The following is a 27,129-nucleotide window of genomic DNA, read 5'->3' on the forward strand; positions in this document are numbered from 1 at the left end:
ACCCCGTCTCCACTAAAAATACAAAAAATAGCCAGGCACGGTGGTGGGCGCCTGTAGTCCCAGCTACTCAGGAGGCTGAGGCAGGAGAATGGCATGAACCCGGGAGGCAGAGCTTGCAGTGAGCCGAGATCGCGCCACTGCAGCGTGGAGGACAGAGTGAGACTCCGTCTCAAAAAAATAAAAAATATGATCACATTATAATTATATGGTTATATATGGTTATTTACCTTTGAGTCCTGGGGAATATTATATGGTTATATACAGTTAATTATATGGTTATATAATTATAATGTGATCTTATAATGTGATCATATAATTATATGATTATATAACTATAATGCGATCATATATTTTAATCCTTTATTATATTAATATGTGTATTACATTGATGGATGATTAGATGTTAAACTAGCCTACATTCCTGGGATAATTACCACCTGGTCATGGTATATAATCCTTTTACTATGTTGCAGGACTTGGTCGGCTAATATTTTTTGACGATTTTTGCATTCATTTTCATAAAGGATTTTGGTCTGCAGTTTTCTTTGCTTGTGATGTCTACTTCCGGGTTTGGTGTCAGAGTAATACTGGCCTCGTAGAAGATTTGGGGAGTGCTTCCTCTTTTTCTGTTTTTGGTTTTGTGAATTATTAACACTAATCCTCCAAAAGTTAACCATAGAGCTACCATATGACCCAGGTATATACCCAAAACAAATGAAAACAGACGTCCATGCAAAAACTTGTAAATGATGCAATCATAAAAAATAACAAGATCAGCCAGATGTGGTGGCTCACGCCTGTAAAACCAGCACTTTGGGAGGCCGAGGCAAGCGGATCACAAGTTCAAGAGATTGAGACCATGCTGGCCAACATGGTGAAACCCTGTCTCTACTAAAAATACAAAAGTTAGCCGGGCGTGGTGGTGGGTGCCTGTAATCCTAGCTACTTGGGAAGCTGAGGCAGGAGAATCGCTGGAACCCGGGAGGCGGAGGTTGCAGTGAGCCGAGATGGCACCATTGCACTCCATCCAGCCTGGCAACAGAGTGAGTCTCCATCTCAAAAAAAATAAAATAAGATAAAATAACGAGAGCATGTCCTTTGCAGCAATATGGATGGAGCTGTAAGCCATTATCCTAAGTGAATGCAGAAACAGAAAATCAAATACCACATGTTCTCACTTATAAGTAGGAGCTAAACACTGGGTACCCATGGACACAAGGGAACTTCAGACACCGAAGCCTACTTGAGGGTAGAAAGTGGGAGGAGGGTAATGATAAATAGACAACCTATAGGGCACTGTGCTGATGACCCGGGTGACAAAATAATCTGTACGCCAAACCGCCGCAACGTGCAATTGACCTACATAAAAAACCTATAAAATGTACCTCTGAACCTAAAATAAACGTTTAGAAACATGTTGTACATGAATGCTCATAGAAGCATTATTTAAAGTAGCCAAACATTGGAAACAATGCCTATCACTGATGAATGGATACAAAAAGTAACATACCCACAGTGAAATATTATTCAGCCATAGAAAGGAATTTTAAGAGACCATTCAGTCATTTTATATTTATTTATTTATTTATTTATTTATTTAGAAACAGTCTGTCACCCAGGCTGGAGTGCGGTGGCGTGATCTCGGCTCACTGCAACCTCTGCTCTCTGTTTCCTGGGTTCAAGCCTCCCGAGTAGCTGGGATTACAGGCGTGCGCCACCACACACAGCTCACTTTTTGTGTGTTTTTAGTAGAGACAGGATTTCACAACATTGGGCAGGCTGGTCTCGAACTCCTGACCTCAAATGATCCACCCGCCTCAGCCTCCCAAAGTGCTGGGATTACAGGCATGAATCACTGCACCTGGACTCATTTTCTATTTTAAATAGAAATTTTAAATGCTGCAATTTAGGTCTTGCTCTATTGCCCAGGCCGGAGTGCAGTGGTGCAATCACAGCTCACTGCAGTCTCAACCTCCTGGACTCAAGTGATCCTCCGTGCTCAGTTTCCCAAGTAACTGAGAATATAGGTGCGAGCCACCACACCTGGCATTTTTTTTTTTTTTTTTTTTTTTAGAAATGGGGTCTTGCTATGTTGCTCAGGCTGGTCTCAAACTCCTGGCCTCAAGCAATCCTCCTACCTCGGCCTCCCAAAGTCCTGGTGTAAGCCACTGTGCCTGGCACAACCTTCCATTTCTGTTTCATCGTTAGAATGTGTCTAATTGCGTGTATCCTCCCTGAGTTGAAATTTTGGGGATCTAAGACCGTGTTCTTAGATCTCACTACTGTATCTTCAGAGCCAACCACACACCCTATCGCTAAAGAAACACTCAATACTGTTGATGTAGGAAGAAAGGGAGGAAGTGGTGAGGAGGGAAGGAATAGATTTACATAATTGTTCCATATCTCCAAAAACCGGTGTATTTTTTTTTTTTTTTAATCTCTCTCTCTTGTTCAGCTGCTGGCTCCAACCAGAAAAGGGATTTATATGGGGCTTCCTTGGACCTGCCTGCGCCATCTTCTCTGTAAGTGACATCATCTGAGCATCCTCGCTGCCCCGCTGAGGGTCATTAGAAAAGCAAGATAATAAAGATGGTGACAAGAGCAGGAATGCCCCTTGGGTTGTCATGGGTTGGGTTAGGTTTCCTAAGACCATTCTTGAATCTTCAAACTCTGTTACTCAATATTTAAGAAAAAGACTTATGTGTATAATTCATGTTAGACAGGCTAAGATGAAGAGATAATGGGCTTGAGGCCTGATGTGGTGGCTCACGCCTGTAATCTCAACACTTTGGGAGGCCAAGGCGGGCAGATCACTTGAGGTCAGGAGTTCAAGACCAGCCTGGCCAACATGGTGAAACCCTGTCTCTACTAAAAATAAAAAATTAGCCAGGCGTGGTGGTGGGTGCCTGTACTCGGGAGGCCAAGGCAGGAGAATCACTCGAACCCGGGAGGCGGAGGTTGCAGTGAGCTGAGATTGCACCGCCATACTCCAGCCTGGGCAACAGAGCAAGACCCTGTCTGACCAAAAAAAAAAAGAAGAGAGAGAGAGATAATGGGTTTCAAATTCTATTCAACAAATCTTCTGTGGTTTCCTGAAGGTGAATTTAGCTCTCCTTCTGGTGACTCTCTGGATTTTGAAAAACAGACTGTCCTCCGTCAATAATGAAGTGTCCACCCTCCAGAACACAAGGTAAGATGGAGAAGGGGGTGACAACAACACAGACATGTATGGTTCCCAAGAGCCATGCCATGTGCCTCAATAGCCACTGAGGTCCCATCTCAGGGTCTTTTGAAGGCACCCAGAGTAAACAGACATAGCCATCCTTCTATGGCAGCCGTCTCAGATTCAGTGGTATCCTGTTGACACCCCAAGCAAAATGTTTTGTCCATGTCTAATCTGTTAGTGAATCCCGGAGCAACCAGAAGAATCTTCATTGGCTGGTAAATGGTATACATACAAAATAGGATACAATTCGACCACAAAACAGAATGAAACCATGTCATTTGCAGCAACATGGATGAAACTGGAGGTCATTCTGTTAAGTGAAATAGGCCAGGCACAAAAAGATAAATAGCACAGGTTGTCACTTACATAGAGAGGCGCTAAAGAAGCTGATCTCATGGAGGCAGAAAGTAGAATGATAAGTTAGCTGGGCGTGGTGGGGGGCGCCTGTAGTCCCAGCTACTCGGGAGGCTGAGGCAGGAGAATCGCTTGAACCCAGGAGGCGGAGGTTGCAGTGAGCTGAGATCGCACCACTGCACTCCAGCCTGGGCGACAGAGCGAGACTCTGCCTCAAAAAATAAAAAGAAAAAGAAAGTAGAATGATAGATTCCAGAGGCTGGACAAGGTGTGTGAGTGGGCAAGGAGATGAAGAGAGGTTGGTTAATGGGTACAACATACAATCAGATAGAAGGAATAAGTTATAATGTTGGATGGCAGAGTAGGGGTGACTCTAGTTCACAATATATTGTATATTTCAAAATAGCTAGAGGGGAAAATGTGAAGTGTTCCCAACACACACAAATGCTAGACACTCAAAGTGACGGATACCCTGAATACCCTGACTTAATCATGACACACTCTATACGTGTTAACAAAACATCATGTATGTCCCCATAAAGATGTACAAACATTATGAATCAATAAACTAAAAGGTTAAAAATTTCTTTGGACTTCTGTAAGCAGTCCTGTAACAAAAGTGCAAAGAAGTTAGCACTTTTAAAATACAAAGAAGGCCGGGCACGGTGGCTCATGCCTGTAATCCCAGCACTTTGGGAAGCCGAGGGTTGGAGGGGGCAGATCACAAGGTTGGGAGTTCGAGACCAGCTTGGCCAAAGAGACCAGCCTGACCAACATGGTGAAACCCTGTCTCTACTAAAAATACAAAAATTAGGGGGGTGTGGTGGCAGGTGCATGTAATCCCAGCTACTCGGGAGGCTGAGGCAGGAGAATTGCTTGAACCTGAGAGGCAGAGGTTGCAGTGAGCCAAGATTGCGCCACTGCACTCCAGCCTGGGTGACAGAGCGAGACTCCTACTCAAAAAAAAAGTGCAAAGAATATGTACGTTTTCATGTCTGTTCCCACAGCCCAGCCTGCACCTTCATACCGTATCCTCAGTTCAGGCTCCTCATCACTCCTCGTGCCATCCTCCCTCTGGGAAAATCCTAATCAACATTAAATCCTCTGTGGGGGCCAGGCACGGTGGCTCACGCCTGTCATCCTAACACTTTGGGAGGCCGAGGTAGGCGGATCACCTGAGGTCACGAGTTCAAGACCAGCCTGGCCAACATGGTGAAACCTTGTCTCTACTAAAAATATAAAAATTAGCCAGGCGAGGTGGTGGGCATCTATAATTCCAGCTACTCAGGAGGCTGAGGTGGGAGAATCACTTGCACTCGGGAGGCGGAGGTCGCAGTGAGCCGAGATCGCGCCACTGCACTCCAGCCTGGGTGACAGAGCGAGATTCCATCTCAAAAAAATTAAATAAATAAAAATAAATTTTAAAAATTCCTCTGTAGGGCTTGAGCAGTTTGTTGTTACAGGCACCCTTGTGCAAAATTAATGCGCTTTCTTCTAGGTTCCTATCATTATCCTTTCCAAATTTCGTATGTCATGCTTTGGTTGTATTTGTGATTTGAAGAGACTGTGTAGTTCATGAACACAGAAATCTCTTTGCATGTTCAAAAATAACCTTTTTTTTTTTTTTTTTTTTTTTTTTGAGATGGAGTCTTGCTCTGTCACTCCCAGGCTGGAGTGCAGTGGCACTATCTCGACTCACTGCAACCTCTGCCTCCCGGGTTCAAGTGATTCTACTGCCTCAGCCTCCTGAGTAGCTGGGATTACAGGCGCCCTCCACCACGCCTGACTAATTTTTGTATTATTTTTAGCAAAGACCAGGTTTCACCATGTTGGTTGGGCTGCTCTCAAACTCCTAACCTCAGGTGATCCACCTGCCTCAGCCTCCCAAAGTGCTGGGATTACAGATGTGAGCCACCGTGCCCATCCCCAGGTGGCATTTCTATTGTGGGCTATCATTAACAGTAAATATCTAAGCTGATCACAGCCCAGTCTAAGAAATCATCTACAGGGGAGGGCAGAGGACTCCATGGGTACAGATGAAATAGCCTTGATTCTGTTTCTCTGAGTGCATCACCAGCCTCCTTTCTTATTCAATGCAGGATGCTGGCATTTAAAGCAACAGCTCAGCTGTTCATCCTGGGCTGCACGTGGTGTCTGGGCATCTTGCAGGTGGGTCCGGCTGCCCGGGTCATGGCCTACCTCTTCACCATCATCAACAGCCTGCAGGGCGTCTTCATCTTCCTGGTGTACTGCCTCCTCAGCCAGCAGGTACCACTGCCCAGCTCCCACCCAATACTCTTCCTGTCCTCACTGCTTTCCGTGAGCTGACCCAGGGTACACTTTGCCTCTGCAGGTCCGGGAGCAATACAGGAAATGGTCCAAAGGGTTCAGGAAATTGAGAACTGAGTCTGAGATGCACACACTCTCCAGCAGTGCAAAGGCTGACACCTCCAAACCCAGCACGGTAAGATCACGCATTGCTCCAGAGCATTTCACTAACCGACCCACCTGAGGAGCATGTGCCTATCACACAAGGAAACCTGAGAATACAGCAGGCGATGCCCTAGAAAGGCTCACATCTGAGTATGCCTTGACTCATTAACCATTAGCAATGATCTCAGTTTACATGTTTATTTTTTTTTTAATCAGTCAGGCTTGTTGGGATTATAGTCATAGCCTGTCATCCCAGCATTGCTGTCATCCCAGCATTTGGGAGGCCTAGGCAAGAGGATCACTTGGGGCCAGGAGTTCAAGACGAGCCTGGGCAACACAGCAAGATCCCATCTCTACAAAAAATAAAAATAAAAATTAGCCAGACATGGTGGCATGCACCTGTAGTCCCAGCTACTCCTCGGGAGGCTGAGGTGGGACAATCATTTGAGCCCAGTAGGTTGAGGCTTCAGTGAGCCATGATCATGCCACTGCACTCCAGCCCAGGCAACAGAGTGAGACCCTATCCCAAAACTTAAAAAAAAAAAAAAAATCCTTGGCTCTTACTCCTTAGGGAACTGTGCTTATCTTGACTCTCACACACAAACACTCCTATTGGACACCTACTGTGTGCCATACATGATTAACTAAATGAGCAGGAATTGATCTGAAGCAGTGATGCACATTCTACTCAGAAGCATTTACCCTATCCCTTTTCTCTACATACTAGTCTATCTCACAGTCACTTGGCACCACCACCCCATAAAGGCAAGCATGGGAGGAAACGCTGTACATATTTATGAATTAAACAGAAATAGGTGTTAACTGGGATTTAGGCTCTCTTAACAAGTCTGCCTCTACCAACTGCCACTTAGTAGTGGGTAGTGGGCAGTGCCTCTACTCAGCACCCTCTACCCCCTGCAAAACTCAGAAAGAGAAGCAGTAATGGGGCCAGCGATGGTGGCTCATGCCTGTAATCCCAGCACTTTAGGAGGCTGAGGCAGGACAGCTGCTTGAGGACAGGAGTTCCAGACCAGCCTGAGCAACCCAGTGAGACCTCATCCCTATAAAGCATTTAAAAATTAGCTGAGGGTGGTAGTGTGCACCTGTAGTCCCAGCTCCTCAGGAAGCTGAGGTGAGAGGATCACTTGAGCCCAGGAGTTTGAGGCTGCACTGAGCTATGGTTATGCCACTGCACTTCAGCCTGGATGACAAAGCAAGACCTCTTCTCTAAAAAACAATACTAATAATAGAATTAAATACATAAAGTTTTAAAAACACATGGGGCAACCTGGGAATCAGTGGGTGATGCCCTAAGAGGGCTCACATTTGAGCGACTCCTTGACTCGTTAACCATTAGCAAATATCTCAGTTTAAACGCTTTTTCATAAATCAGCCAGGAACAGTGGCTCAGGCCTGTAATGCCAGCACTTTGGGAGGCCAAAGCAGGAAGATCACTTGAGCCCGGGACAACCTGAGGATCAGTTGAAGCCGTGTTATCCTGTGCCTCCATGGAATGGGATAATTCATGACACTGATGACTAATAACCAACATTTATTAATTTAGACATACAAAGTTCTCTTGTATTTTTCTCACCTCTTCTTCCATCTTCTCCAGATTGTATGTGTAATTCTAACCCCATTTTGCCGATGAGCAAAGTAAGAATACTTGGATTTGTGTGAAATGTACAGAGTCGGCCGGGCGTGGTGGTTCACGCCTGTAATCCCAGCACTTTGGGAGGCCGAGGCGGGCAGATCACGAGGTCAGGAGATCGAGACCATCCTGGCTAACACAATGAACTCCATCTCTATTAAAAATACAAAAAAAAAAAAAAAATTAGCTGGGTGAGGTGGCGGACGCCTGTAGTCCAAGCTACTCAGGAGGCTGAGGCAGGAGAATGACGTGAACCTGGGAGGCGGAGCTGGCAGTGAGCCAAGATCACACCACTGCTCTCCAGCCTGGGCAACAGAGCAAGACTCTGTCTCAAAAAAAAAAAAAAAAAACAAAAAAAAACAAAAAAAACACAGAAGTGTACAGTCTCTTCAGCCAGTGAGATTTAGGCCTCTTGAGTCTTCCTTCCCATTTAAAGAGCCTATTCAGGGCCGAGCACCATGGCTCATGCCTATAATCTCAGCACTTCAGGAGGCCAAGGTGAGCAGATCACTTGAGGTCAGGAGTTCGAGACCAGCCTGGCCAGCATGGCAAAACTCCATCTCTACTAAAAATACATAAATTAGCCAGGGGTGGTAGTGCACACCTGTAATCCCAGCTACTCAGGAGGCTGAGGCAGAAGAATTGCTTGAACCAGGGAGGTAGAGGTTGCGGTGAGCCAAGATTGCCCCATGCCACTGTACTCTAGCCTGGGCAACAGAGCAATACTCTGTCAAAAAAAAAAAAAGAGAGAGAGAGAGAGAAAAAAGCCTATTCAGCCTGGGCAACATAGCAAGACCCCATCTCTACAAAAAAGTTTTAAAAATTCACTGGGTATGGTGGCACATGCCTGTAGTCCCAGCTACTTGGGAGGCAGAGGCGAGTGGATGGCTTGAGCCCAGGAGATGGAGACCAACCTGGGCAGCATGGCAAAATCCCATCTCTACACAAAATATAAAAACTAGCTGGGCATGGTGGTCCATGCCTATAATCCCAGTTGCTTGGGAGGCTGAGGCAGGAGGATCACTTGAATTTAGGGGTTCAAGGCCACAGTGAGCTATGATTGTGCCACTGCACTCCAGCCTGGGTGACAGAGCAAGATCCCTTGTCGAAAGTAAATAAATAAGTAACAATTTTTTTTTTTTTTAAGTTTTGAAAAGAAGCCCACCACACTGTCAGGCACCCTTTCTGCATCTGCATTTCTCTCATTACCTTTTTCTTTTCTTTTTTTTTTTTGAGATGGAGTTTCGCTCTTGTTACCCAGGCTGAAGTGCAGTGGCGTTATCTCAGCTCACTGCAACCTCCGCCTCCTGGGTTCAAGCGATTCTTCTGCCTCCACCTCCCGAGTAGCTGGGATTACAGGCATGCACCACCAAGCCTGGCTAATTTTGTATTTTTAGTAGAGATGTTGGTCAGGTTGGTCTCAAATTCCCGACCTCAAATGATCTGCCCACCTCAGCCTCCCAAAGTGCTGGGATTACAGGCGTGAGCCACCGCACCTGGCCTCGTTACCTTTTTCATCCAACCTGCACAATCCCTGTTTCCAACACAGGATCTTCGATTTCCTCTTCTGTTCTCACTAAATGCCCTCACCACCTATGTCTCTCTCTCTCTCTCTCACACACACACACACACACAAATCCAAGTCATCATGATGACACATTGTAAACTCCATGCTCTCAATCATACAACCAAACGTGAACATCTGCCTTCCACATTCTCATATTTTGACTGAATTTCTTTTGTCCTCTCCAAAGGTAAGACTTTCACCCACACTGTGGATTCCATCATCAAGTCATGTCAGTCATCCCCCTTTCCTGCTTCTGTCATTAAATCTCCATCCTGTCTTTTTTTTTTTTTTTTTTTTAGACAGAGTCTCACTCGCTCTGTCACCCAGGCTGGAGTACAGTGGCACCATCTGGGCTCACTGCAAATTCTGTCTCCTGGGTTCAAGCGATTCTCTTGCCTCAGCCTCCCAAGTAGCTAGGATTACAGGTGCCCGCCACTACGCCCGGCTAATTTTTGTATTTTTAGTAGAGACAGGGTTTCACCATGTTGGCCAGGCTTGTTTTGGACTCCTGGCCTCAAGCCATCTGCCTGCCTAGGCCTCCCAAAGTGCTGGGATTACAGATGTGAGCCACTGCATCCCGCCCATCCCTGTCTTTGACTCTCCTACATCCTTCATACTTATAAAGACCTCAGTAATTACATTGGGTTCACCAAAACAATCCAGGACAATTTTCCTGTCTCAAGATCCTTTTCATAACCATATCTGCAAAGTCTTCTCCATGTCAGGTAGCATTTACAGGTTCTGCGGATTAGGGATGTGAACCTCTTTGGGAGGTCATTATTCTATCATACCCATATAGTTTGGGTTTACCTATTGCAGAATCATCAAAATCTGCCTCATATTGTAGATATTTGCATAAGTATTTATCACCCTTTCACCCCACACAGCCACTGGAAATGATATACACATTGAAGGAAGGAAATGTACTTTTGTGTAGGGAATTAGAGTTAGGTCATCAGATAGCCAAAAAAGGCTTCTGAAATTTAAGTGTGTGACCAGATATTTCTGCCAACTACAGACAAAGGACCAAGGAAATCCATTGCGTTACTTAATGTCATTTTATCTTCTACTGTTTCCTAAAACTTGGTATGTCTGGTGTTTGAAAATGTATGTGTCTTGGCCGGGCATGCTGGCTCACACCTGTAATCCCAACACTTTGGGAGGCCAAGGTGGGCAGATCACTTGAGGTCAGGAGTTTGAGACCAGCCTGGCCAACATGGCAAGACCGCACATCTACTAAAAATACAAAAACTAGCCAGGCATGGTGATGGGTGCCTGTAATTCCAGCTACTTGGGAGGCTGAGGCACGAGAATTGCTTGAATGCAGGAGGCAGAAGTTGCAGTAAAGCCGAGATTGAGCCACTACACTCCAGCCTGGGTGACAGAGTGAGACTCAGTCTCAAAATAAAAAAAAGAAAAAGAAAAGAAAATGTGTATGTCTTGCTCTTATTCTGCAGTCCCTGCCATGGCTTTCTGCAGTCTTGTTTCATACAAACAGAATGTCTTGTGATCACTACTGAATAATTTCCTGAAGCACAATATTAATCTCTTGAGCACGTATTAATTATCCATTAAATACTAACTATATAAGCGAGTGAAGCTGCCCATCTCGAACCCTAGAAATTACACTGAGTTTCCTATGAACCTGGGAATAAATAACTCATACTGGAGATGGAAAAGGTATGGAAAAAAGGAATTCAGGCCTGGCGCATTGGCTCGCACTTGTAATCCCAGCACTTTGGGAGGCCAAGGCGGGAAGATCACTTTAGCTCAGGAGTTCCAGACCATCGTGGGTAAGTAACATGGCAAAATTCCATCTCTACAAAAAATACAAAAATTAGCCAGGCATGGTGGTGCGTGCCTGTAGTCCCACCTACCAGGAGGCTGAAATTGAAGGATCGCTTGAGCCCAGGAGGTTGAGGCTCCAGTGAGCTACAATCCCACCACTGCACTCCAGCCTGGGCAACAGAGCAAGACCCTGTCTCAGAAAAAAAAAAAAAAAAAAAAAAAAAAGGAACTCAATCCTTCTTCCTTTAAATCTTATGTGATTAACAATAGATAACACTTCTAACATTTCATTAATTTCCCACCTGCCTTCTTTTATAACTCCACATTTAAAGCAACATTACACAAACCCTGGAGCTCAGAGGTCAAGACATACATTTGGAAACAGGTAGATCTTTTTAAATGTTTTTTAATTGATCCATAGTAGACGTGCATAGTTTCTAGGCACATGTGATAATTTGCTACACTCATATAAGCAAATCAGGGTAACTGGGATATCTATCACCTTAAATATTTATCTTTTCTTCATACCAATAACATTCAAATTATTCTCTTCCAGCTATTTTGAAATGTATGGTAGATTAATGTTAACTATAATCACCCTACTTCAGATACATCTTTTTTTTTTTTTTTTTTTGAGAGGGAGTTTCACTGTGTCACCCAGGCTTGAGTGCAGTGGTGCTATCTCGGCTCACTGCAACCCCTGCCTCCCAGGTTCAAGCGATTCTCCTGCCTCAGCCTCCTGAGTAGCTGGGACTACAGGCGCCTGCCACCAAGCCCGGCTAATTTATTATTATTATTATTATTATTATTATTATTATTGTATTTTAGTAGAGACAGGGTTTCACCATGTTGGCCAGACTGGTCTCGAATTCCTGACCTCAAGTGATCTGCCCACCTCGGCCTCCCAGAGTGCTGGGATTACAGGCGTGAGTCACCGCACCTGGCCCAGATAGATATTTTACTGCAGCACGTTTACTTCCTCTTAACTTTGGTAACTTGGGGTTTAGGAAGCATACAAAGATGGAGCTTCTAAGAACAGGATGGAACAAAATGAAAGCTGATATGGCCTCTTGATGTCGCCCTAACAAATATATATGGTAAGAAAACCTTATGACTAATGACTTATGGCCAGGCGTGGTGGCTCACACCTAGAATTCCAGCATTTTGGGGAGGTTGAGATGGGAGGATCACTTGAGCCCAGAAGTTCAACACCAACCTGGGCAATACAGTGAGTCCCTATCTCTACAAAAAATTAAAATAAAAAATGAGCCGGGCATGGTGGCACATGCCTGTAGTTGCAGCTACTCAGGAGGCTGAGGCAGGAGGATCATTTGAACCTGGGAGGTGGAGGTTGCAGTGAGCAGAGATGGTGCCACTGCACTCCAGCCTGGGTGACAGAGCAAGGCCCTGTCTCTAAAAAAAAAAAAAAAAAAAAAAAAAGACTTCTTAAATTTCTTTTTTTAAATAAATGTTATTGCGTATATTTGAGGTTTAACCCACAAAGTTATGGTATACATATAGACAATAAAATGGTTATCTATATGTGAAGCAAATTAACCTATCTATCATCTCACATACTTATTTTTGTGGCACAAGCAGCTATAATCTACTTATTTAACTAATTTCCTATTTCCTTTTTAAAATGGAAGTTATAGGTTTTCCTTCTATAGTCTTATAGATATTTCTAAAAAATATATATTTCAGGCCAGGCTGAAATATATTGCAGTGGCTCACACCTGTAATCCCAGCACTTTGGAAGGCTGAGGCAGGCGGGTCACCTGAGGTCAGGAGTTCGAGACCAGCCTGGCCAACAAGGTGAAACTTTGTCTCTACTAAAAATACAAAATTAGCCAGGCGTGGTGGTGCATGCCTGTAATCCTGGGTACTCGGGAGGCTGAGGCAGGAGAATCACTTGAACCCAGGAAGCGGAGGTTGCAGTGAATCGAGGCCGAGCTATTGCACTCCAGCCCAGGCGACAAGAGTGAAACTGTCTCAACAACAAAATATATACATATATATATATATATATATATATATATATATATTTCAGGTTAACTAGAAAAATCTTCTGAATAAGATCTTCCCTCTTTGCCCGTGGAAAATCTGAACAATATTTCAGCCATCTAGAGGGGAAGGAAAAGACTTTGTTCTATGTGTTTCAAGAAATTCACCATGTCAGCAATATGAAGGATGTTATGGAAGGCATGCTTGGCATTCAATTCCTGCAGAAACCGGAATTCTTCCATGCCCTACAATGTGCCCAGCAAACTCTCAGCATACGGATGGCCAGCTGTGGCCCATATCTTGGTCACTCTGAAGCACAATATTTATGAAGGTATAGAAGGTTCTCCCACAGCCTCTCCTTCCTACAAAGACTCCTCCAGATCTTAAAATGAAGCAGGAAAACGAGCCTAAGAGGACTTTCACAGCAACAATATCCGAAAGGGCTAGAATGTTCACACCACAATCTGGATTTCTTAATTTTTTCCTTGTTGTTCTCTAGTTCTATGGGTTTGATTATTTAGTCACGTGAAAAATATTGATTATTCACACATAGATCAAGAGAGACACGGCTTCTGCCTTCATGGAGCTTTTAGGGGAAAATGAAGTGGCTCTTGCAGCTAGAGTTGACTCAGAAGCTGAAATTCCCAGAAATCAAGTTTCTACTGCTAGGCAATTGAAGTATAAACTGTTTTATAAACACATCTTTCATCTTCACACCAACATGCAGAACAATTTCTAAAGTTTCTCAGATCAGGAATGTGCAACAAATTCCATTTCTAGGGAATGACCTGCAAAACTCCTAAATGTGCCAAGCAAATGCCCTTTCCCCTGTCTATTATCTGCTTTCCTTGAATAGAGATTCTACATGACCATAAAACTTCGAAGATGGGTATGGCACAGTTCATGCCCTGTAATCCTAGCACTTTGGAAAGGTGAGAGAGGAGGATGGCTCGAGCCCAGGAGTTTGAGCCCAGCGTGGGCAACAGAGTGAGACCTATCTCTACCCCCCCCCAAAAAAAAATTAAAAATTAGCCAAGCATGGTGGTGATATAGGAGTTAAGGAAAAGTCATTTAGGTAAATAGCAAGGGTAGGAAGTCCTCAGTAAGATTTTCTGTTTAATGAAAAGCAGTCCCCAAATCATTTTCTTTTCTAACAAAGAGCAGCCTGTAAAATCGAGCTGCAGACATAGATAAGCAAGCTGGAAGCTTGCACGGGTGAATGCTGGCAGCTGTGCCAATAGGAAAAAGCTACCTAGACTAGGCATGTCCAAAATGGCAGCTCCAAGTTCCCTTCTCTTTGCCAGCCATGTGTACAGTAAAAAGCAGACAACATAGCATCAGCCAAGTGGAAAGCTCATTTGCATAATAAGATTAGGGTGGGGTGGCCAGCTTACATAGGGGTAGGCCCTAGGTAAATCAGACACCGCCTTCTCAAGCCTGTCTACAAAATCCGGTGCACTATGACGAGGGTCAGAATTCCCATTCATTCGCCCCTCTCCCACACAAGAGACAGAACTGTTCTCCTTTCTCTTCCTTTTGCCTATTAAACCTCTGCTCCTGGCCAGGCGCAGTGGCTCACTCCTGTAATCCCAGCACTTTGGGAGGCTGAGGTGGGTGGATCACCTGAGGTCAGGAGTTCAAGATCAGCCTGGTCAACATGGTGAAACCTTGTCTCTACTAAAAATACAAAAATTAGCCAGGTGTGGTGGCACACATCTGTAATACCAGCTACTCAGGAGGCTGGGGCAGGAGAATTACTTGAACCCAGGAGGCGGAGGTTGCAGTGAGCCGAGATCATGCCACTGCACTCTAGCCTGGGCAACAGGGCAAGACTCTGTCTAAAAAAGAAAAAAAAAAACCCTCCACTCCTAAACTCACTCCTTGTGTGTGTCCACGTCCTTAATTTTCTTGGCATGAGACAACGAACCTTGGGTATTATCCCAGACAATGACGCCACTTCAGTGGCACACGCGGGCACAGCCAGATGTGGTCCCAGGCATGGGAGGATGAGGTGGGAGGGTCACTTAAACCCAGGAGTTCAAGGTTACAGAGAGCTATGATCACACCACCTCACTCAAGCCTGGGTAACAAAGTGAGACCCTGTCCCCAAAAAATTAAAATTTAAAAAAAGTTTTGAAGTTGCACAGATAAAGGTTGATGAACTGAAAGTCTAAAAATAAATAGTAAAGTTATTAACATAATAAATGGAAATATATGTAATTCCAGGAACTATAACCTCCAGCTACAGAAATGCTTCTTAATCAAGAACCAAAAAGCAAAAGCAATAAAATAAAAATCTGAAATGTTTTATTTCAACAAATCTTAAAGCTTCTAAATGACAACATCATAAACAAAGTTTGATGTCAAATAATTAAAATATTTACATTACATTACAAAAGATTAATGTTAAGAGTATAAAATAGGCCAGGTGCGGTGGTTCATGCCTGTAATTCCAGCACTTTGGGAGGCCAAGGCAGACGGATCACTTGAGTCCAGTGGTTCGAGACCAGCCTGGGCAATATGGTGAAATCCTGTCTGTACAGACAAAATACCAAAAATCAGCAGGGTGCGGTGTTATGTACCTGTAGTCTCAGCTACTTGGGATGCTGAGGCAGGAGAATCACTTGAACCTGGGAGGTGGAGGCTACAGTGAGCTGAGATCTCATCACTGCACTCCAGCCTGGGTGACAGAGTAGGACTCTGTCTCAGAAAAAAAGAGCATAAAATTAAGTTAGAAAGAACTCTTTCAAACCATTTATTTAAAAAAGTAAACAAGAAACTAGAAAAAATATATATACAAATGTATGAATAAAGAAACCATATGGGCCAGGCACAATGACTTGTGCCTGTAATCTCAACACTCTGAGAGGCTAAGTTGGCCAGATCGTTTGAGGCCAGAAGTTTGAGACAAGCCTGGGCAACATAGCAAGACCTTGTCTCTACCAAAAAAAAAAAAAAGAGTGGGCTGTGGTGGCATGCACCCATAGTCCCAGCTACTCAGGGGGCTGAGGCAGGAGGATCACTTGAGTGCAGGAGTTTAAGGCTGCAGTGAGCTATGATCGCACCACTGCACTCCAGCTTGGGTGACAGAGGAAGACCCCATCTCTTTAAAAAATAACTACAGGCCGGGTGCGGTGGCTCAAGCCTGTAATCCCAGCACTTTGGGAGGCCGAGACGGGCGGATCACAAGGTCAGGAGATCGAGACCATCCTGGCTAACACGGTGAAACCCCGCCTCTACTAAAAAATACAAAAACTAGCCGGGCAAGGTGGCGGGCGCCTGTAGTCCCAGCTACTCGGGAGGCTGAGGCAGGAGAATGGCATAAACCCGGGAGGCGGAGCTTGCAGTGAGCTGAGATCTGGCCACTGCACTCCAGTCCGGGCGACAGAGCGAGACTCCACCTCAAAAAAAAAAAAAAAAAAAAAAACTACAATAAATAAATTATAGGAAAGGAAAGACAAATGGCTAATAATTACATAGGATGTTTATCCTCATTAGTAATCAGGGAAAGCATAATAATAATACAAGAACAAAATTCTATCAAATTATCAAAAACTGAACAGTTGGACAATATTCAGGGCTGGTTTAGTTGTAGGAAATGGGCATCCCTGTATAGTGTTAGGATATTAACACAGCCACTTACTACAGCAATTTGAAAGTGCAGTTGATTGTCTTTATTTGCAGTAATTATAACTCTATAAAGTCACTGTGAACACTGAATTAGCAAATACCTAACTGATTTGTTTTTCTAAGACCACCAGAGCGGGCACAAAAGAACCAGCGAGTAGACAAGGGTAGGAGCAAAACTGCAAATTTATTTTTGGTCACCTAGCTTCAGGGAAGAAGGTGGGTAGGGAGAGGTCTGTCGGCCTCAGGAGGCCAAGAGAGTCGCCCGGTGAGCTCTCGGGCGGAGTTCCTGCAGTCCCGACAGGAGTGGGGCTGGGAAGTCTGCGCCTGGCGTCCATCGGGAGCGGCTTTTCTAGGAGTGGGAGGGCAATAGGTGGGACACGGGCGTGTCAGGGGGCGTTTCGTAGGTGCGACCAGGTAAATCTTGGTCTCTTCAGATTGAGGGCACCTGGCGCATGCCCGGTTGGTCTGCACCTTCCCCGGCGCCGGCTGCATTTTCGCGTGCGTGGGAAAAGTTGGTGATGAAGAACCCGGAAGTGCGCCATCTTACCTCCGTTCGTCCAAGCACTAACCATAGCTCCTAGGGGAAATATGTATGTACATATAAAATCTCACATAGATTATAATGTTAAGTTCCAAAAGCAACTCAACCTGGTAGATTCTAATTTCTTTTTGAGGCAGGGTCTTGCTTTGTCACGCATGCTGGAGTACAGTGGTACAAACACTGCTCACTGCAGCCTCGACCTCCCAAGGCCCAAGCAGTCCCCCTGCCTCAGCCCCCCAAGTAGCTGAAACTACAGGTGCGTGCCACCACACCTAGCTAATTTTTGTATTTTTTGTAGAGACATGGGTCTCACTATGCTGCCCAGGCTCAGGTCCCAATCTCCTGAGCTCAGGCGATCCACAGACCTCAGCCCCTCTACGTGCTGGGATTATAGGCATGAGCCACTGCACCTGGCCTCTGTTTTACAAAAGAGAAATTGAGATCCTGAGTGTTAAGTGACTTGACTGAGGCCATCCCACTAACATGAGCCAGGGTTAGGATTCAAACCCCATCCAACTGGTCCCAGAGCTGGAGCTTGTTGCACTGCCCTACACTACCTACCGTCTCCATCCTCTGGGCACCTTTGTATAAGAACCAAAACAGTAGAGCATTGCTTTGTCAACTCAGCGTTTTTCACTGCTCTGTGCCTGTCTGTATAAACTCAATGAGTATTGATTTAGGGGCTTTGGAGAACTTTGAATGCTACCCCCCAAGTAACCATTGTTGGCAACCTGGTATCTCTACTTTTAGCCATTTCTCCTTCTCTATAGATACTGCAGAAGTGACCCACTTGGTACAAGCATCCTTGCCAAGCCTCCACTAGGTCAGTGTAAGAATTAAAGAAAGAGGCCAGGCGCAGTGGCTCAAGCCTGTAATCCCAGCACTTTGGGATGCCAAGACGGGCGGATCACGAGGTCAGGAGATCGAGACCATCCTGGCTAACACGGTGAAACCCCGTCTCTACTAAAAAATACAAAAAACTAGCCGGGCGAGGTGGCGGGTGCCTGTAGTCCCAGCTACTCGGGAGGCTAAGGCAGGAGAATGGCATAAACCCAGGAGGCGGAGCTTGCAGTGAGCTGAGATCTGGCCACTGCACCCCAGCCTGGGCGACAGAGCGAGACTGTCTCAAAAAAAAAAAAAAAGAATTAAAAAAAGAGGAAAGAAATACGAAAGGTGGCTTGATGGCTAAGACAGGTTTATTTTAGAGAAAACACACTTGAGAGGGGCTGCTGGCCGAGTTAGGTTAGAGTCACACTTTTTTACAGACTAAGAGTTTTTAAGGGTTTAGGGTGGGAGAGTTTATTAGAGGCTTGGACTGCTTCTGTGTTTTTTTTGTTGTGATTATATGGGAGGGAGAGCAATGTGTTTGTTTTTATACATTTTTCTGCAGCTGCAGGGATACCCCCCAAGTCTGCTTTTAGCTTCCCTATTTTAGTGCGCCTGTAGGGAAAGGAATGTGCTTATTAAGGCCCACTGTTTTACTGGGGCCCATTGTATCAAGGTGAAGTTTGGCAGTTACCCAAGAGACTTTTCCCCCACCTTCCTCTGTGCCCGAGCTGTTTTAACTATGTTTTACTGTCTGCTGTTTTTGGCTGCTTATAGTTTTTAAAAAAGTAATTTCCTTAAATCAAGAAGTCTAAAAAGGAAGCTGAAACTTAAAGTGGCAGTGTTTGTCCAAAATAACGGGGCTCCTGCTCTGTCAGTCAGTACCCTCAAGTCACTCCTGATCCTCAACCTCCATGCCTAAGCCTGGTTCAAGAGACCATATAACATCCGCCTTTTATTACACACATGATGGGTGCACGGGATTCTGCATGCCCTTTGCATGAAAGAGACCCCTGAGGTGAGATGGGGAATGTCAGAGTCAGCTTCTGCTTGAGGAAGCAGAACACACAGCTGGAGGCTTGGAACACATGGGTCCCTATGAGTGCAGAGCCCATATCCCCATGGAGTCTACCTAGGGCAGGGGTCGCCAAATGTTTTCTTTTTTTTTTTTTTTTTTTTGAGATGGAGTCTCGCTCTGTCGCCGGGCTGGAGTGCAGTGGCCAGATCTCAGCTCACTGCAACCTCCGCGTCCCGGGTTTACGCTATTCTCCTGCCTCAGCCTCCCGAGTAGCTGGGACTACAGGCACCCACCACCTCGCCGGGCTAGTTTTTTGTATTTTTTTAGTAGAGACGGGGTTTCACCATGTTAGCCAGGATGGTCTCAATCTCCTGACCTCGTGATCCGCCCGTCTCGGCCTCCCAAAGTGCTGGGATTACAGGCTTGAGCCACCGCGCCCGGCCGCCAAATGTTTTCTTAAAGAGCCTGATAGTGTATATGTTAGGCTTTGTGGGACAGGTATTTACAGCAACTCAACTCTACCACTGTGGTATGAAAACAGCTATAGACAATCATAAATGAATGATCATGGCTATGTTTTAATAAAACTTTATGGACACTGAACTTGAACTTCATGTATCAGTCATGTGACACAAAATATCATTCTTCTTTTTACTTGTTTTCACCCATTTAAAAAATGTAAAAACTATTCTTAGCTGTACAGAAACAGATGGTGGGCCAGATTTTAGTTTCCAGACCATGATGTTCAGATTCACAGAAGCACTTCACTCTACACTAATTTATTCATCCATTCATCACATATTTGATGAGCATATATAGGCACACTTCAGAGATATTGCAACTTCTATTCCAGATCACCACAATAATGTGAATATTGCAATAAAGCAAGTCACACACATTTTTTGGTTTCTCAGTGTAAATAAAAGTATGCTTACCCTATACCATAATGTGTGCAATAGCATTCTGTGTTTTTTAAATGTACATACTTTAATTTAAAAATAGTTTATTTCTAAAAAATGTTCATGCAGGGACACAGAGTGAGCTCATGCTGTTGGGAAAATGGTACCAACAGACTTGCTCGACACAGGGCTGCCATAAACATTCAATGTGTAAAAAATGCAATAGCTGTGAAGGGCAATGAAATGAGGTATTCCTATACTCTTGTGAAAAGCGTAATGCTAAATTGAGAGAAACTAAAACATATAAGAGAGACATGATCGTATATCCAGGAATATTGATTATTTGTAAGATGGAAAACGAGGAGAAAGGAAAGGTGCAGTGCAATGAACTCTGTGGTCTAGGGGACACATAGCCCCTCTAAGGACACAGCAGAAGTGAAACACAGACAAGATTGGGGAAGGTAGGTCAGAGGAAACTCTAGGGTCAGCTGACGGCAGCATCCATTTGCCCCCATATCTTCACCTTTTAAAATTTATTAAGTCCATTCTCTTTATTTATAATGGAAATAATCTTAACTTGCTCATGGGTTGTGTTTGAATATTAAGTAAGAAAATAAACATTAAGCTCTGGTATTTAGTAAGAAATCCAAAGACAAACAATAGTTAAGGGGCAAGCAGGCAGCAGAGTTTCCCATCTCATTTCTCCAGAATTATATCATCCAGTTAGAAACATTAAATACGGTTCTAAGGTAGAGTTTGGCTTCTCAGCTGGATTTGAAGTACAAGACCACGCCCACCAAAGACAGAAGACAAGGGAGCTAGGGTACAAGTTTGAAGGGTACACGTTTGAAGAACCCTCTCCCTCCAGCTTTCCACCTTGGGGGTCCACTGTAAGCAGTTTCCCTGGCTGTTTTCCCCTTTCTGCATCTAACAGTCATTGCGCAACTGGGGAAACAAAGACCCATCCAGGCCTTAGTCTCCTTGCAGGAAACCTACAATTCGGAAACCAAAAGTATGTGACAAAGCTCCCGGAAGCCGGAAGTTAAGGAGACCGGATGTCACGGGACCGGAAGTTTGAAAGTCCAGGGCCACTGACCTGCAAGTTTCAGCATCTGCAGATTTGGAGTCTTCAAGCTCCAGTAGTGATACTTTGATATCCAGAGGTTGAGTTCTAGTGATCTGAACACAAAAGAGAGTACTGGATATGGAAATTCTTCCGAATTAGTTGGTTGGCTGAAATGGGAATTATAAGGAGGAATAATGAGAGAAAAAGAAGAGAAATTGAATGAATAAAGGGGCCAATGGTTGGGGGGAAGGGGGAGGGAGGGATGGTGCTTGAGACCAGGGCAGCATGTGAGGGACTGCCTATGAATGTCCTAAATATCTACATTTAGAGCATTCTGGGATGGGAGTTTGAAAGACTGATGGTGGTGTGTTTTGCAACAACATGGATGCAGCTGGAACCATCATCCTAAGTGAATTAACTTAGAAATAGAAAACCAAATACCACGTGTTCTCACCTATAAGAGAGAGCTAAATATTGGGTATGCGTGAATATAAAGATGGGAACATTAGACAATGGGAACTACTAGATAGAGGAGGGAGGGAGGAGGGCAAGGGTTGAAAAACTACCTGTCAGGTACTGTGCTCACTAACTGGATTCATTTGTACCCTAAACCTCAGCATCATGCAATATACCCTTGTAACAAACCTAAACGTGTACCCTCAGAATCTAAAATAAAAGTTGAAATTTCTAAAAATCACTGGTGATAGACATTTGGGTTGTTCCCAGTTTGGGCTATTACAAACTGCTTTGCTAGCTTTAACTTTTTTTGAATAATAAACTCTTAAATTTACAGTGCAAGAAATACACACAGAGAGAAAGAAAGACAAAGAAAAAAAGGAGATAGAGAAAGGAAAAGCAAAGAAAGAAGAAAAAAGAAAACAATGAAAGAAAGAGAGGAAGGGAGGAAGGGAGGGAGGAAGGGAAGAAAGAAAAAAGGAAGATGGAAGAAGGAAGGAAGGAGGGGAGGGGAGGAGAGGGAAGGGAAGGGAAGGAAAGGGAAGGGAAGGGAAGGGAAGAAAAGGAAAGGGAAGGGAAGGGAAGGGAAAGGAAAGGAAGAAGAAAGAAAGACTGATGGTGGGATAAGAGGGAAGGGGCTGGGAAGAACTAAGTGGAACATTCTGAAAATGAAGATGGTGGCTGGGCACGGTGGCTCACGCCTGTAATCCCAGCGCTTTGGGAGACCGAGGCAGGCAGATCACCTGAGGTCAGGAGTTCAAGAACAGCCTGGCCAACATGGTGAAACCCCATCTCTACTAAAAATACAAAAATTAACTGGGCATGGTGGCGTGTGCCTGTAATCCCAGCTACTCAGGAGGCTGAGGCAGGAGAATGACTTGAATCTGGGAGGCGGAGGTTGCAGTGAACCAAGATCACACCATTGCACTCCAGCCTGGGTAACAAGAGTGAAACTCGGTCTCACAAAAGAAAAAGAAAAAAGAAAATGAAGATGGGAAGATTGGGGATGTTGTGAGGAGGCCTGAGAGATGTTGGGTGTCATTGGAAGAGACTGATACTGAGAGGAGGCACTGGGTGTTGTGGAGAACCTGGGGAGAAAGTTGGAGCAACAGGGAGTTGGGGAGCAACTGCATCAGGTATAAGTTGGAGTTATCAAATGAGGAGACCAAGTTGAATAGGGCACGAATGGGAGAGACTAGGAAGGAAAGAGGATACAGGGAGGCTGGTGCAGCAATGAAGGGTGGACTTGAAGAGCTTGTAGGGATTTCGTATGGTGGGCCGAATATGAATAGGTATGAAGTGAAGCAGGAACAAGAGGGGAGGGAGTGAGAACTGGGCAGGTGTGGAGGCCTGAGGGAAATGAGGAGAGCAGGGTGGAAAGTACACTGGAGAGTATGGACTCAGCCATCTGGTATGGAAAGAAGGTTCTCAGGTAGCTAGAACCATGAGTACAAAGTGGGGGGCAGGGAGAACTGTGAGAAATTGGAATGTGTTGTTGTGAAAGAGGGCAATGGAGTATGAGGGTTGGGGAAACATAAGAAGGAGTGAGGATGTAAGGAGGAATGGCAGTAACTTTAATGTCAATGGAGAATGAGTGTGGAGTGTTGGGGGAAGACAGAGGAAGGCCTCATAGGGCTGAATATCTGGAAGGGCCCAGAGTTAGAAAGAACCCAAATGTGCATTGATGGATGAAAGAATAAATAAATGTGGTCCATCCATACAATGGAATATTACTCAGCCTTAAAAGAAAGGAAGTTTTGTCACATACTATAACAGGGAAAACCTTGAAGATATTATGCTAACTGAAATAAACTTGTCACAAAAAGACAAATACTGTGTAATTTCACTTCTATGAGGTATCTAAAGTAGTCAATTTCATAGAAACAGAAAGAAGAATGGTGGTTACCAAAGGCTGGAGCTAGAGGGAAATAGAAGTTGTTGTTTAATGGATATAGACTGCAGGGTGTCCAATTTTTTGGCTTGCCTGGGCCACATGAGAATAATAATAATTGTCTGGGCCACACATAAAATACACTAACACTAACGATAGTTGATGAGCTAAAAAAAATAAAATAAAATAAAATAAAATAAAATCTCTTAATATTTTAAGAAAGTTTACAAATTTGTGTTGGGTCACATTCAAAGCCATCCTGGGCCACATGCAGGTTGGAAAAGCTTAGTACAGAGTTTCAGTTTTCAAGAAGAAAACTTTGGGAGACCACAACAATGTAAATAAACTTAACACTACTGACGATTACACTTAAAAATGGTTAAGATGGTAAATTTCATTGTATGTGTTTTTTTTTTTTAACTACAATTAAAAATAAGTTTTTAAAAAGTCAAAAAGAAATCTTTGCCTACGAATTTCAATATTTGGATCATATTTGAAAAAGCAGTAGCTTAAAATTCAAGTGATGGATATAGTCACTCTTGATTGCCTCTATTAATGGATATGCAGGAAATCTTCAAGTTTTCTTTTTTTTTTTTCTGAGATGGAGTCTTGCTCTGTCGCCCAGGCTGGAGTGCAGTGGCGCGATCTCGGCTCACTGCAAGCTCCACCTCCCAGGTTCATGCCATTCTCCTGCTTCAGTCTCCCGAGTAGCTGGGACTACAGGCGCCCGCCACCACATCCGGCTAATTTTTTGTGTTTTTAGTAGAGATGGGATTTCACTATGTTAGCCAGGATGGTCTCGAACCCTTACCTCGTGATCCACCCGCCTCGGCCTCCCAAAGTGCTGGGATTACAGGCGTGAGCCACCGCGCCTGGCCAAAATCTTCAAGATTTTTTTAACTGTGTAGTACATCTGTTCAAGAAAAGCAGAAATGTACCACGGAAAGGGCATATGATTAGAAGGCCTAGAAATTCTGAATGCCATTCCTTTGAGATGGAACTTGGCACACATTCCTGTTTGGGGTTTCAAAATCTGTCTCTATATCAGCATGAAGGAAAAAGAAGATGGCATATTGTGGAGTATATTTTATAAATTCTACAGTAGGAATATAACTGTAACGTTGATTTCCAGGGTTCCTTGGGCCTCTGTGCTAACTCTAGCTGGAAGAAATATTGTATTTGTCTCATAAGCTCCACAAAGAGTTATTTTGATCTTTGCTTTAGACATAGTGAGTAAACATATTTTTAAGAAGTGGGTAAGTAAACCCATAGAAATAGAGAACAAAGAAATTAAGAAACTCAGACCATAGTGTGAACATCCCAGTCTTTTAGGATGTTGTTGCTATGAAAGTCTTTTGAGGCTCGTTGTTCTCCTTATAGATTTCCATCATCCAGAAGAGTCTTTGCAGGAAGGAGATGCTGTAGAAAAGATCTTAAACCTAGGTGACCAAGAACTCGGAGCAAGAGTTTGCTGTAACGCACAGAAAAATTCCAGATTCTGCAAGAATTGAACATCACATATGTCTTCAATGACTTTCTTCAAATTTCTGATGTGATGAATTTTTTGTAACACACAACAAACATGAAGAAGAGTCTTATTTCTCCTCTTCATGGCTCAAAGAACGTTAGTTCAGATTTTCCTATGAAACAAATCAGAATCTTTCTAATTCTTCTGGTAGAAAAATCAATTTTAAATGATATATAAAATTGCAGAAAGATAGCTTACAAGTCCCTTCTAAGAAAGGAAATAAGAAAACAAGATTTAAATAAGAAAGGAAGCAGGACTTTCCGTTTCTCCCTTAAAAGCTCTTGTTATTGAAATCATCTTGCTAGCTGGATTTGCCTGTCATTTGCAACAACATGGATGGAACTGGGGGTCATTATGCTAAGTGAAATAAGCCATGTACAGAAAGACAAAATGTCACATGTTCTCACTTATTTATGAGATCTAAAAATCAAGACAAATGACCTAATGGACATAGAAAGTAGAAGGATGGATACTAGAGGCTGGAAAGGCTAGTGAGGGGCGGGGAGGTGGGGATGGTTAACAGGTACAAAAAATAGAAAGAATGAATAAGATCTACTATTTGATCGCACAATAAGGTGACTATTGTCAATAAATTAATTGTACATTTAAACATAATATAAAGGGTGTAGTTGGATTGTTTGTAACTCAAAGGATAAATGCTTGAGGGGATGGATACCCCATTCCCCATTATGTGCTTAATTCACATTGTGTGCCTGCATCAAAACATCTAATGTACCCCGTAAATATATACACCTACTATGCACCCACAAAAAATAAAAATCACAAAGGAAAAAATAAAATCAAAAGTCTCAATTCAGATGACATGTTTCACTAAATTGGTTTTTCTCAGAACTCTCACTTACCTACGTTTACTTAACTCCCAAGCTAAAGATGATAAGGACACTTAAGTGTGTCACAGAGCTTATCTCTCTGTTGTAAAATGTACGTCCTGTTTCCTCTGCTTCAAGGTTTGTGAAACACTGCTTTACAGAATTGTAAATAACCATAAAACAGAGTTACTGGGCAGGGCGCGATGGCTCACGCCTATAATCCCAACACTTTAGGAGACCGAGGCGAGTGGATCACCTGGGGTCGGGAGTTTGAGACCAGCCTGACCAACATAGAGAAACCCCCATCTCTACTAAAAATACAAAAAAAAAAAAAAAAAAATTGGCCGGCATGGTAGTACATGCCTGTAATCCCAGCTACTCAGGAGGCTGAGGCAGGAGAGTCGCTTGAACCTGGCGGGCGGAGGTTGCCGTGAGCCAAGATCGCGTGAGCCAAGATCGCACTGCAGCCTGGGCAACAGAGCGAGACACTGTATCGAATAAATAAATAAATAAACAAACAAACAAAATAGTTACTAAGAAAATTACTGGGCCCGGCGCGGTGGCTCACGCCTGTAATCCCAGCACTTTGGGAGGCCGAGGCGGACGGATCACGAGGTTGGGAGATCGAGACCATCCTGGCTAACACGGTGAAACCCCGTCTCTACTAAAAAAAATACAAAAAATTGCCGGGCATGGTGGCAGGTGCCTGTAGTCCCAGCTACTCGGGAGGCTGAGGCACGAGAATGGCGTGAACCCGGGAGCCAGAGCTTGCAGGGGGCCGAGATCACGCCACTGCACTCCAGCCTGGGCAGCAGAGCGAGATTCCGTCTCAAAAAGAAAAAGAAACAAGAAAATTACTGACAGTTTTTTTTTTTTTCTTTTTTTTAGGTGTTTAAGACAATGGTTCTCAACTGGGAGCAATTTAACCCCTATGGGACTTTTGACTATGTCTGGGGATTTCATTGTTGTTGTTAGGACTGTTAGAATAGGCAGACAGCTAGACATGAGCAGGAGGGGGAGCTCCTGAGGAAGGGGAGATGTGGAAAGTCTCACACCCCAGGGACCACCCAAAACTTGCATGCTAGGTATAAGCAGAGAGGCGCAGAAATACCTAAGCAGAACGGATTTCCTCTTAAGATGCCCAGTAATCACTCACTCTGCAGTTACCCTGTCAGAATCTAGCTACATGTTGAAAAGGAGGGCAAAGGAGAAATTCTTTTAACCGCTATATGACAGATGTTACTGCTATATGACCTTCCTGGGGTGGCAGTAATGAGCAATGCAGCCATTAGGTAGGATTCCTATCTAGCACCAGGCCACACGTGTGCACCAACTAATGATAAGGGAAGGCCCCATAAACCTGGGTGGGAATGAGGCAAGACAAGGCAGAGACTTAAAGCAGGAGTTGGAAAACTAAGCAAA

The 27,129-nt window shown here is 44.1% G+C and overlaps 1 protein-coding gene across 11 annotated transcripts in view; it reads left to right on the forward strand.

Moving 5' to 3' along the window:
• The window catches only part of ADGRE2 (adhesion G protein-coupled receptor E2), a 61,495-nt gene extending 34,798 nt beyond the window's left edge, over window positions 1-26,697 (forward strand). For 7 of the 11 annotated variants that reach the window (XM_033198373.1, XM_033198376.1, XM_033198377.1 and 4 more), the window contains 5 exons: window positions 2,456-2,522; window positions 3,099-3,190; window positions 5,680-5,848; window positions 5,934-6,044; window positions 26,596-26,697. In XM_033198373.1, the coding sequence (XP_033054264.1) occupies window positions 2,456-2,522; window positions 3,099-3,190; window positions 5,680-5,848; window positions 5,934-6,044; window positions 26,596-26,682 (526 nt within the window). In that variant the 3' untranslated portion in view covers window positions 26,683-26,697. Of the gene's footprint in view, window positions 1-2,455; window positions 2,529-3,098; window positions 3,191-5,679; window positions 5,849-5,933; window positions 6,045-12,026; window positions 12,117-13,069; window positions 14,030-17,964; window positions 18,036-26,595 lie in introns of those variants that run through there. The other 4 variants (XM_033198369.1, XM_033198371.1, XM_033198372.1 and 1 more) reach the window with 4 other exon arrangements.
• Window positions 26,698-27,129: the final 432 nt, after the last annotated feature.

Source organism: Trachypithecus francoisi, unplaced genomic scaffold (assembly GCF_009764315.1).
Source record: "Trachypithecus francoisi isolate TF-2019V2 unplaced genomic scaffold, Tfra_2.0 Lachesis_group5, whole genome shotgun sequence".
In the NCBI taxonomy this organism is placed as follows: domain Eukaryota; kingdom Metazoa; phylum Chordata; class Mammalia; order Primates; family Cercopithecidae; genus Trachypithecus; species Trachypithecus francoisi.